The sequence below is a fragment of the Kogia breviceps genome, chromosome X, assembly GCF_026419965.1.
Source record: "Kogia breviceps isolate mKogBre1 chromosome X, mKogBre1 haplotype 1, whole genome shotgun sequence".
Taxonomy (NCBI): Eukaryota; Metazoa; Chordata; class Mammalia; order Artiodactyla; family Physeteridae; genus Kogia; species Kogia breviceps.
Window position 1 is genome coordinate 17,281,964 of NC_081330.1, and position 12,067 is coordinate 17,294,030.

Below are 12,067 nucleotides of genomic sequence, written 5' to 3' on the forward strand. Positions count from 1 at the left end.
AATTAATTAATTTGTTTTGGCCGCGTTGGGTCTTCGTTGCTGTGCACGGGGTTCTCTAGCTGCGGCGAGCGGGGGCTACTCTTCGTTGTGGTGCGCGGGCTTCTCATTGCGGTGGCTTCCCCTGTTGCGGAACACGGGCTCCAGGCATGCGGGCTTCAGTAGTTGCGGCACATGGGCTCAGTAGTTGTGGCTCACGGGCTCTAGAGCGCAGGCTCAGTAGTTGTGGCGCACGGGCTTAGTTGCTCCGTGGCTTGTGGAATCTTCCTGGACCAGGGCTCAAACCCGTGTCCCCTGCATCGGCAGGCGGATTCTTAACCACTGCGCCACCAGGGAAGTCCCAAGTTCTACACTTCTTTTATGAGGCTGCTGCCACTGTTGGGTACTGCTGGTATGTGAGTCACACGAGAAAAGCAGTTAAAATGGTAACCCTGGGGCTTGGGGGATCCAATCCCATCAGAGGCATATTTGCCTTTGAATCATTTAACTATACTTTCGTTTCATCTGTGTTCATATATTAATGTTGTTTGACCTGCAAGCCATCCTCCTTGCTTTGACCGAGTCGTTTACATGAAATGGGGCGATCCGTGCAGTTGGTTTAGAGATCATTAACCAAGGAAGGAGACCAGACCTTCGGCATTAATGACCCAATGTCATGTACAGCCCCGCTCCCAAGTCTCCTTAGGACCACCAACCATGGTTCTTATTTCTGTACCACTCATCATTACTCCAAGAATAAGACGTGCAAATGCTGAACTTTAAAAATAAAACACCAAACTAAGCTACAGGTATACCAAAATGTTCAGTCCTATTGATTTGGGCTAAGAATTTGTTTCCTTTCTTAAATTAACTTTTTATCGATCACTCCTATGACCTTAACTTGTACAGTTTGGCTGGTCTTCTTCCATTAAAAAATGGCTTTAATATGTATTTCCACTTTGAGTGGTGCAGGAGAAACCTTATTGTGGCCTTTTGTGAACCAGTGGCCTTAAAGGAAAGTAAATGTTTACAGCAGAATCCTCATAACTTTGCTCAGGCCAAGTTCCCTGGGCTCTCCCTGGACAACAGTTGGCATCCTTAGGCTTGTTTTGTCATGCTTTTTCCTCTGGGGGGGTCACTTGTCCACACTCTGGGCACCCCTGGGATCTCTGAGGGGCTTCTGATATCTGAAGCCACACGCCTAGGACAGTGGTTCGTACTCGAGCACACGTCCATCAGAATTGCCCAGAGGGCTTGTTAAAACAGATCGCTAGGCTCCAGCCCCTGAGTTTCTGCTTCAGTGGGTAGACCCAAGAATGTGCATTTCTAACAACTGATGAAGTGATACTGATGCTGCTTGATTCTGGGGCCACGATTTGAGAACCCCTTCCTTAGCTTGTTCATAGGAGCAGAAGTCCTGGGTTTGTGTCCCAGCAGTAGGATGGGAAGAATCCAGGTTCTAGAGTCAAAGAGAAACTGGTTCATGGCTGAGCATCCCTACTTTAACTTGTGACACTGGGTCAAATCATATCTGTTAGTCTCAGCTTCTTCATCCTCAAAATGGGAATAATGATAATATCTGATTCACAGTATTGTTGGGCACAGAGGCTCCCAGCTCCTGGCTATGCAGCCAGATGCTTCCCCTTCTTGAGGGTTAGTGGGCTCTTCCAGGCACGGTTTCTTGTGCCACCCTAGGTAATTAACCGACACAAAGACAGGAGCTACTAAAAATACAGGCCTCCAGCCCAGGAATATTCCTTGCAGCTAGGTTGATTCCCAAGAGCTACTGGCAATCTGTGACTTGTGGGCGAATCTTTGCCTCTCAGGGCCTTGATTTCTTCACCTGTAAAGTGAAGACTTTGATTTATATGATTTGCCATCTCAAAGGTTTCTTCTTGCTCTGCCAAGTCTCGAATTCTGTGACTTAGCACTCAGGTACTTATTTCAGAATAATCTCTTTCAATGAGAATGAAAACTGTATGGTTCTTGTTTTTATCCATTTACTTACTCTTAATATCCTTAAACTTCCCAGCCTTCTTTAACATTGGGCTACTCCACAGAAAGTCAGGGACAACTGCTAAATATAACTAGATCTCCTTCATATAGCTAAAGCTCCTTAAAATGTTCCGGCACAGGTGTAAAACACTATATCTGTTATTTAATACTGACATCTAGTGGTTTTTCCTTATCAAAGAAAAGGATAGGCGTTTTCCCATTAGCTCATGGTAAGCTCTGCTGCTTCTGCTACAGCCATTCATTCAACAGTCTTTGATTAATCACTTATTTTATGTCAAACACTGTGCCAGGCCCAGAGGAGCTTATGTTGATAAATGCTACTCAGTCCCTACCCTTCCAGAGCTCATAGTCCAATGGGTGAAGCAGAAAAATCACTAGACTATCGCTGCCCATGGTGATAAATGCTACAATAGGAGAATACCAGCTGGAGCAGAGGAATACCAGGGCAGTTAACTCTGCCCGGGAAGGTCAAGGACAGTGGAAGAGGAAATCTTTGAGTTGAGTCTTGGAGGTTTCCAGGTAACCTACAAAGGACAGATTGAAGCCCTTCCAAAGAGTAGGCACTCCATATACAAAGGAAAAGGGCCTGTAGGATCTTTGCCGGGGACCAATTTGGAATATTAAGATTACATTAGGGAGTGGTAGGTCAGATGCGTGCCATAGGGGGGTGTGGAATGGATATGAGGCCGGAGACAAGGAGGTGGCCAGGACGCTGATGCAGTGATTGGGAAGAGACGTGATGAGTGTCTGACTCCAGGCAGTGGTAAAAGGATGGATTTGTGAGCTCTTAAGAAATAGAATCAGCAGCACTTAGGGAAAACTCAGACGTTGGAGGTAAGCGAGATGATAGAGAAGTCAAAGATGGCCTCCAGCTTTCTTGCTTGGACAGCTCTTTCTTTGGTTGCTGTTTTTCCACAATTGCTTACCAATGACACGTAAAAGTTGGCCTAGACTTGTAGAGGGTGGCAAACCTTTCACTGTGTCCTGCCGGTCGAGAAACCATGGGCATACAAAGGCACCAAACAATGGTCTTTAAATCAACTCGGGTAACTGAGGGGGAGTCATGACTGTAAAGATGTGACACCTGGTCATCTTAATGAAATGTCATGGTTGGTCACAGGATATTCCTGTCCAATCACTACTAACTGAAACGTACTAACTGAAACAGGCTGAGTGTGATTTTTCTGTGGCTGAGCTTGGCTCCCTCGTTTAAAATTAAATCAGACCATTCAGCAGCACCCTTCGGGTTTATGTCAACTCGAAGGGAGATTTCCAGCAGCTACCAAAGATCTGCTCTCACCTGCATCTTGTTCTGTTTTAATCAATGCCTGGAGGCAGGCATTGCCAGAAGAAAATAGGAAGATATGGTGAAGATATTGGGGGATATGATCAGAATCCAGATGCGTTTTGACAGGCTTAGACTTCCTCTACCAAGAAGAAGTTAAACAGGGCCACAAACAAACTGCATCGGTTCTGGACAAAGGAGATGGAGTTTCCAAATGGCCTGGGTGGAGAAGAATGCAAGAAGGTCGTTGACGGTGTGTCAGTGCTGTGGCGCGTCTGCCGGAAAGGCTGATGTGATATGAGGCCACGTGAAGAGAAATGGTGTCAAGGATGAGGGCGGAGATAGACTGTCCCTACTTGTTCCTTGTCAGACGGTGCCTAGAGGGTATGTTGCAATAAAGTGGAATATATTCGGAGGCAAACAAAAGGATAGTGAGGGGACCTGAAGCAGTGGAGAGAACAGTTGAAAACCATATTTAGCATGAAGAAAAGAAACCTTGGGGTACTGGAATGCTGTCTTCAAATACCTGAAGCCACACCTGTGGAATTAAAAACCGATCCTAAGTAAGTCCTCAAGGTCTGAAACTACCACGTTTTGCTGACAACTCCACATCTGAAGCCCAGATCACTGTCTGAGGCTCTATCTGTCCATTCAGCCAGAGACCTGGGAGGCCTCCTTACCCCTCCTCCTCCCTCTCCCCTATATTCATTTTGTCACCAAGTCTTGTTACTTTGACCTCCTAAAGCTCGCTCTAGTCTGCTCCCCTTTCTTCTGTCTTGTTTTCTATAGTAACCTCAACTCATTTCCCCAGTTCCACACACCATATACAGGGATCTTTCTAAAACGCAGACCTCATCACGTTCCTCCCTTGCCTAAAACCCTTTAAAAAGGCCCCCCCTGTTGCCTTCAGAGGTCTAATTTTTTTCTTTTTTCCCTTTTTGGCCATGCCACGCGGCTTGCGGGCTCTTAGTTCCCTGACCAGGGATTGAACCCAGGCCCTCGGCAGTGAAAGCGTGGAGGAGTCCTCGCCACCGGACCACCAGGGAAGTCCCAGAACTCTAACTTCTTCTTTTTTTTTTTTTTTAACATCTTTATTGGAGTATAATTGTTTTACAATAGTGTGTTAGTTTTTCCTTTACAACAAAGTGAATCAGTTATACATATACATATGTCCCCATATCCCCTCCCTCTTGCGTCTCCCTCCCTCCCACCCTCCCTATCCCACCCCTCTAGGTGGTTACAAAGCACAGAGGTGATCTCCCTGTGCTATGCAGCAGCTTCCCACTAGCTATCTAATTTACATTTGATAGTGTATATATGTCCCTGCCACTCTCTCCCTTCGTCACAGCCCACCCTTCCCCCTCCCCATATCCTCAAGTCCATGCTCGAGTAAGTCTGTGTTTTATTCCCGTCCTACCACTAATCTCTTCATGACATTTTTTTCCTTTAGAGTCCATATATATGTGTTAGCATACGGTATTTGTTTTTCTCCTTCTGACTTACTTCACTCTGTATGACAGACTCCAGGTCCATCCACCTCATTATAAATAACTCAGTTTCATTTCTTTTTATGGCTGAGTAATATTCCATTGTATATATGTGCCATATCTTCTTTATCCATTCATCTATTGATGGACACTTAGGTTGCTTCCATGTCCTGGCTATTGTAAATAGAGCTGCAATGAACATTTTGGTGCATGAGTCTTTCTGAATTATGGTTTCCAGAACTCTAACTTCTTTAATGTGGCATCTGAGGCCTTCCACGACGCGGTCCGTAACTACCTCTCCACCCTCCATTCCGGCCACTGGCACGTAATTCCCAGCGAGATGTTTCCTGTGCCCCTCGTCCACACACAGCAGGCTAGTTTAGGCCCCATCTCACTCTTCCCTGTTTTTCACAATAAAGCTGCAGAAACTCGTCCTCTATCATTAGGCTAGGCTGAGAATCACTGCAAGGTGCTTTCTTTGTGCCTTGTCCTTGCTCCAGTCGTTTAATAGCACATTAGAATGGAATGCTCTGCCAGGGGCCCGAGTCTTAGCCCTCCAGGGCCTCTCTCAGGTGCTTGAACAGAGCTGAGCGCTGGAGGAGTGCCACCCATGTTTCTGTGCCTATTTGCCTCTCCACTCCCCGTACCATTGGCTTGGGCTTTCATATCCTCAGTTGCTCTGGGTGGGGAGACGGCTTCTCTGATATTTCCCTGACAACTCTTCACGCAGAAGAATGAGCATCCTCGATCCTTTGCCCAACAAAACCCTCCAGGGGTTATTCTCACCTGCCTTCCCACCTCCAACACACTATGCCATTCGGGAGGCCACTGGACAGTCTTGGAGACCCACCCTTCAGCAGATCTTCCTTTTCACCCATGGGATCTTTTTCCAAGCAGCATCAAGTGTTCCCAGGTGAGGCAGTCTGGCACCCCGGGCCTATTCTCCCTGGAAGAAGGGGGCTGCTGGCAATCACTGACTCTCCAGAGCTATTGGCATCTGAGTGGAGGGCAGCTCTCATCACTAGCACGTGTGCGTGTGTATGCGCCTCTCATTTCTCTGCTGCTGTGATCGTCCCCACAGTGTGGAGACCGAGGCTGCGCATCTTGGACGGCTCTCCTCTCATAACGGCACCAGGAGCCCTTCTGGATGCGCAACTCCATCCATAACATGACAGCGTCTGTGAATGTCTGCCTCTGCCTTCCTCTCTCTCCACATGGGGATGGCGCTTTGGTCCAGATGCTAACCCTGCTGGTTGCAATCTGTCTACGCCGAAGGACAAGGGAGAGATTTTAGGTAGGAGAGCCACAGGCTTGAACAGGGGTGCACTCTGGAATTTACCAGAAGATGTCACTGTAGGCTTAAACCAGTAAAGCAGAGGACCGTCAGCTGAGCATGAAGGTGACTCCATCATGAGGGTGAAGCTGGTTGAAAGACTAATCCAAATGTGTCACTGCACTTCATAAATTTCTTTTTTTTTTTCCCAAATAATCAGACTAATTGCCACAAAGCTATGGCCTCAGGCCTAGCATAAAGGCTTGATAAATCCTTACTGAAGGAATGAATGAATGAATACCAAAGCTAGGAGTGGAAGGGCAGAGCCCATGCAAACAGCAGTCACCTTTGTTGCTCAAGGAGGCCACTGGGGAACAAAAGCTGCTACTTGTTAGCAGTGGGTCTCGACAGAGATGAATTTGAGTGGCACCAGCAAAGTCAGGTCCCAGGAAAAGCACAGAGAGAGGTGAAGGTCGTCTTGGCCCCCTCTCGGGCCTCACTCCCCAATGCTTCTCCTGTGCCCCATGCTTGTTTATTCCAGGAAATCATAGAAGGTGATTTTTAAAATTTTCTATGATGTTTGCCAGACACTTAGATTCTCCAGAGTTTTTAGTATAATGAGGCATGGCCTTCCCAGTTCCAAACTCCTTCCCCCCTCTTCCCGAGATAGTTCATTAAAGAAGTAATTAAAGGAGTTACCAGAGATTCTGCTTTGTGCCTGGTACAAAGCTGAAATGGACAAGGTGAGAGTTGGAGAAGAATGCCTAAAGCCCCTGCCCGGGAAAACCTAGTTTAAGCAGAAATACAAACAACAAATTGCAATTCAGTATCAAAAGTGTTTTCACAAAGGTTCAAGTGTGGAAGTGACACTGAGGAAGAGGTGACGGCTTGCAGCAAGGGGTGGGATACATTTGCTCAGAGGGGAGATAGTACTTGGACTGAAACTCGAAGGGATGCCTAGAATTTTTCAGTTAAAGAAGGAAGGTCACGCCAGGCAGAGGAAACGCCACGCGCAGAACAGAGGCACACGGGATATAGATCCCAGGGTGCCTTCGCAATTGCTCCAAGCCCAAGACTTAGGAGAAGAGTCTGCTCAGAGAGATTATCAGCCACCAGACTCAGAGAACCACCATCCCACAGATGGGAATGAATAAACTTCAGAGAAGCTGCAAGCCATCCCCCAGGTTTCTTTTCAGAAACTAAATGTTAATATTCAGCCTTTATTGTTGTCTTCCGTCCACGATAGGCCGGCTCACCCACGACCTCGTCCTTTATCCACTGAACCTGAGTGGAAGCTCATTTATTACGAAAGCACAACTGCTGAGTTGTTTTTCCCCCATCACATCATAAGCCGGGATGCTGCTGGGGTGTGTGTGTGCGCGGGGTGTGTGTGTGCACGTGTGTGCGTGCACCTGCTATGTATGGGTGTGTGTGGGTGTGTGGTTTAAAGGTTTCCTAGTCTGCTATTTGAGCAAAGAACTTGGTCAGTTTGCAGCTTTAAATTGAAGACAGCCACACAGCAAAGCCTCCACACATGCTGACATCTGGGTGTCCTTTCTGTGGGTAAAGAAAAGGGGCATTTTGGAGCTAATAGAGTTAACTTGCCTCTGCTGGGAATATTAGCACGTGAGCAAAGGCTGAAACCAAGGTAGTAGCTTATACATATGCCATTGGCAGCTACCATGTCTATTTCAGTCAGTGACTAACCACAATGTCCATTTCTGGAGCCCCCCCCCCCCCCCCCCCCCCCGCTGCGCTGCGTATCTAGGCTAGATAGTAGAAAAATGCTTTTGTGTATTTAGTAAGAAAGATTAGAACTTGAGCTCACTTGTCAACCTCGTATCACTTCAGTAAAATCACGTGTTTCCACTGAGTCTCTGTTTCACGATCGGTTAATGGGGGTTTGGGGGTGGGGAGTATGAAATAAATGAGGTCATTGGGAGGACGTCATCATTGGTTGGAGAGAGAGAAAAGCAGGGAAAGGAGGGGAGGGGAGGGGAGTTTCCACCAATGTAGTGCTTTAGCTGCAGTACCAGCGAATTGGGTGGAAAAGGAGCCCTCTGGACAGGATAGTGGGACTCAGAGAAGGGACGATAGGACAGTTCACAGGACAACTGCCCCCAGATCGCCATCATTTCCCTTTTGCCTTCCTTCCTGACCAGTGAACATCACACATGCCATGCACCTCCCCGACTCCACTTATGTCACCCGAATCCCTGACCGTTGGCCTTTGTGCTTTGTCCATAGGAACTTCCACTACATCACCATCCTCCGCGACCCAGTGTCCCGGTACCTGAGTGAGTGGAGGCATGTCCAGAGAGGGGCGACGTGGAAAGCGTCCCTGCATGTCTGCGACGGAAGGCCCCCAACCTCCGAAGAGCTGCCCAGCTGCTACACTGGAGACGACTGGTCTGGCTGCCCCCTGAAAGAGTTCATGGACTGTCCCTATAACCTAGCCAACAACCGCCAGGTGCGCATGCTTTCTGACCTGACCCTCGTTGGCTGCTACAACCTGTCGGTCATGCCCGAAAAGGAGAGGAACCAGGTCCTCCTGGAAAGCGCCAAATCGAATCTGAAGCACATGGCGTTCTTCGGCCTCACCGAGTTTCAGCGGAAGACCCAGTATCTGTTTGAGAAAACCTTCAACATGAACTTTATTTCGCCGTTTACCCAATATAACACCACTAGGGCCTCTAGCGTAGAGATCAATGAGGAAATCCAAAAGCGTATTGAGGGACTGAATTTTCTGGATATGGAACTGTACAGCTATGCAAAAGATCTCTTTTTGCAAAGGTATCAGTTTACGAGGCAGAAGCAACATCAGGAAGCTAGGCGGAAGCGTCAGGAGCAACGCAAATTTCTGAAGGGAAGGTTCCTTCAGACCCATTTCCAGAGCCAGAGTCAGGGCCAGAGCCAGAATCCGAGTCAGAATCAGAGTCAGACCCCAAACCTAAATGCCAATCAGAATGCGACTCAGAATCTGATTCCGAAGCTGACTCAGAGCTCGGGTCAGAATCCGAGCCCGAAGGAGAACCGGGAAAGCCAGAAGCAGGACCCTGGCCAAGAGCAGAGCAATGGCGACACCAGCAATGGCACCCATGACTACATAGGCAGTGTAGAGAAATGGCGCTAGAGGGCTCCCAAAGGCTTTTGCACACTTCTCCCAAAGCGCCAGTCAAAATAGGGCAAGTCTTCAAACATGAGAGTGTCCAAACACATCCTGCTTCCTTAAGTTTGGAAGTTAAAAAAGTTAAAATGTTGCCTTTACAGTTGCCTTTCAATTCAGTGTTCTACTGTGCGTGGGTAAAACGAATTTCAATATGTAATTAAATTGTCTTTTGTTTTTTTTTTTTTTTTTTTTTTTTTTTTTTTGCTTCGTGGGGAATTTATAAAATCCAAAAGGCAAAGCAGACTCATCAGAAATTGCTGTTTAGATATTTTCAGAAGTTCTTAAATTAGTCAGAGAGACAAAATGAAAACATAAAATGTGGCCGTTTAACTTATAGCTAAGAAATGGACTTTACATTATTCATGATGCACTGTTGAAACCCAGTCTTGGGAGCAAACATTTTTTTTCCAGGGGTAAGCATGACTATAACACAAAAGAAATCAAAATTAAACACGAAACTGTTCACTTTCTTCTGATTTTAACAAGGAATCTATTTAAACGGAATAAGAACTGATGGTAGAGTTTACCAAACTGTAGAAAATGAAAAACTTCTCTCCGAAACATGGGTAGTTTTATGTTAAAAGATTGGCTTTCGAGTAGAACGGGACTCATATCTTGTTACTTCAGAGATGTTTAAAATGTTAACCTTTTTCTGCCTTCTACTATTTAAAGGTTTTAAACAGGGTGTATCTCATATTAAATAAAACACATTTTCCAAATGGAGTACCAATGCAGAGATCTAATTTGCAGATGATTTCTGGGCACTGTAATTTCAACAATTCTGGACTCTTTTTGGCGCTGCTTCGCATTCATTTTAAAGCTTCTCCGAGTTGGGCTCATTCCAATCTAACCCGTTTTAGAATCTTTCTTCATCATCTAAATGGTGTGTTGCTGAATTCATTGTGATAATATAATCCTGGATTAAAGTCAGGACTTTCTTTCTGTAGAATTGTCTTATCAATGTTTGTGTAGTGAGGTCCTTATCAAGAAACTCTTGAACAGGATAATGTGTCTTAAAATATTGCTCAAGTTATTATTCTTGATCAGATAGAATTGAACCTGAATGTGAATGAATTGTTATTTGCTTTCTGTGCATTTTTATTGTAATGTTTCCAGTTGGGCTGGCTATTTTCTAGCCCATTAGTTCTTTTTCGTGTTGACAGAGTATAGACAGTTACAAGAGAAAAGACAAGGGTGGAATAAGCACTAGGATATTCAGCATTATTCAGTAACACCAAAAGCTTTACCTCCATACTTTGGGTGAACCGTGTACCAGGTTTTGTTTTGAGAAAACAAAAGGCAGGAGTGTTCTGCATTGAGGTTAAACACCAGAAGCATATGGATTGAAGAAAGTGATTTGGTATTGGAAGCCTGTGCAGAAATACTTTTAGGGTATCAACTGCGAATTGCGCAGGGCAAAAAGAGGGATGTAACCCACCATGCAAGCAGGCATCCTGATTCTGGGCAGTTTTCATTTTATGGGTTTTGCTATCCTTTCGTAAGGACTTATGCTAAGCCCCTGGCTGTCAATCAAAAAGGCAACTGGAAGTGGCATTTATGTTTTCACGAGGGACATGCTTAGAAGTGTGACCATAAAGTCACATCTTGTACAATCTGCTCATTTGCATGATCTGGTTTCATCTGTAATAATAAGGCCACAAGCTGGACAAGAAGCTGAGTACATGGTTGAAAAAATAAATGTTCTTGACTCTGCACTTGTATCAGTAGATCTAAATTTTGTTTTGTCTGAGAGTATCGCAGTCCTGGGAATCTGAGAACTGGAAAACTGAAAGGAAAAAAAAGTTCAAAGTCCCAAACATCTTGAAGTCAAACTGTTTTAGAGTGAGACCATTTTGTGTACTTTGTGTTTTTAAACTAATGATTCTGTAGATCACTGTGGTATTTCAATTTTGTTTTGTTTTGATTGCTATTGTTTGCTCTTAAAACTGATAGGTACTGCTGGAAAGCAGGACGAAGCCCGAGCCAGTGGAAAAGCTTGTTACAGAAAAAATATTTTGTGTTATTGCTGTGGTGTGCATGGTTTGCAGAGATTAAGTGCATTTTCTCTGTCTATACTGATTTACTGTACATAGGGGATGTTATAAATATACATTTTGGTCACCATCATGTAAATCCCATGATTTTGACTGTAAACATCTTTCCAGTGGTGTAGCTTTACAAACCATTCACTGATTTTTGTGTAATTTAACAATAGACATGAAATAAACTTTAAATTACAGGCTCTGAGTAATTTTGTGATTTCAAGGTTTGCAGCCACTAGACATTATGACATCATAGAGAGAATTTTCTTTTCTCAGGGAGTTTCTTTTTGTCCTCTCGGCCACCAGGTATGGAAATGAGATGAGCCATTCCTTCTGGGAGTCCACAGTGTGTCCTCCTTTGAATAAAACAAAGTTGTCAATGAAAGACAAAGTTGACTGTGCATTTCAGTCAGCTTGGGCCGCTATAACAAAATACCATAAACTACGGGTGGCTTATCAACAACAGAAACTTATTTCCTACAGTTCTGGAGGCTGAAAGTCTGAGATCAGGTGGCCAGTATGGTTGGGTTCTGATGAGGGCCCTCTTCTCAGTTGCAGAAGTCTGTCTTCTTGCTGTGTCCTCATATCATAGAAAGTAGCTAGCTAACTCCCTGGCTTTTTCTTATAGACGCTAATCCCATTCACGAGGGCTCCACCCTCATGACCTAATCACCTCCCAAAGACCACACCTCCACATACCATCACATTGGGATTAGAGTTTCAACATATGAATTTGGTGGAGGCAAACATTCAGTCCATTATGCTATGCAAATGAAATATGTGAGTGTTTTAATTTAAAAGTTATTAAAGGAGATACTC

General features: G+C 45.2%; 1 protein-coding gene across 5 annotated transcripts in view; it reads left to right on the forward strand.

Annotated features, from left to right (window-relative positions):
• Positions 1-11,448, forward strand: part of HS6ST2 (heparan sulfate 6-O-sulfotransferase 2) — a 290,716-nt gene extending 279,268 nt beyond the window's left edge. For 4 of the 5 annotated variants that reach the window (XM_067023438.1, XM_067023437.1, XM_067023439.1 and 1 more), the window contains one exon: positions 8,285-11,442. In XM_067023438.1, coding sequence (XP_066879539.1) covers positions 8,285-9,170 — 886 coding nt within the window. In that variant the 3' untranslated portion in view covers positions 9,171-11,442. Of the gene's footprint in view, positions 1-8,284 lie in introns of all 5 variants that reach the window. The other variant, XM_059050006.2, reaches the window with a different exon arrangement.
• Positions 11,449-12,067: the final 619 nt, after the last annotated feature.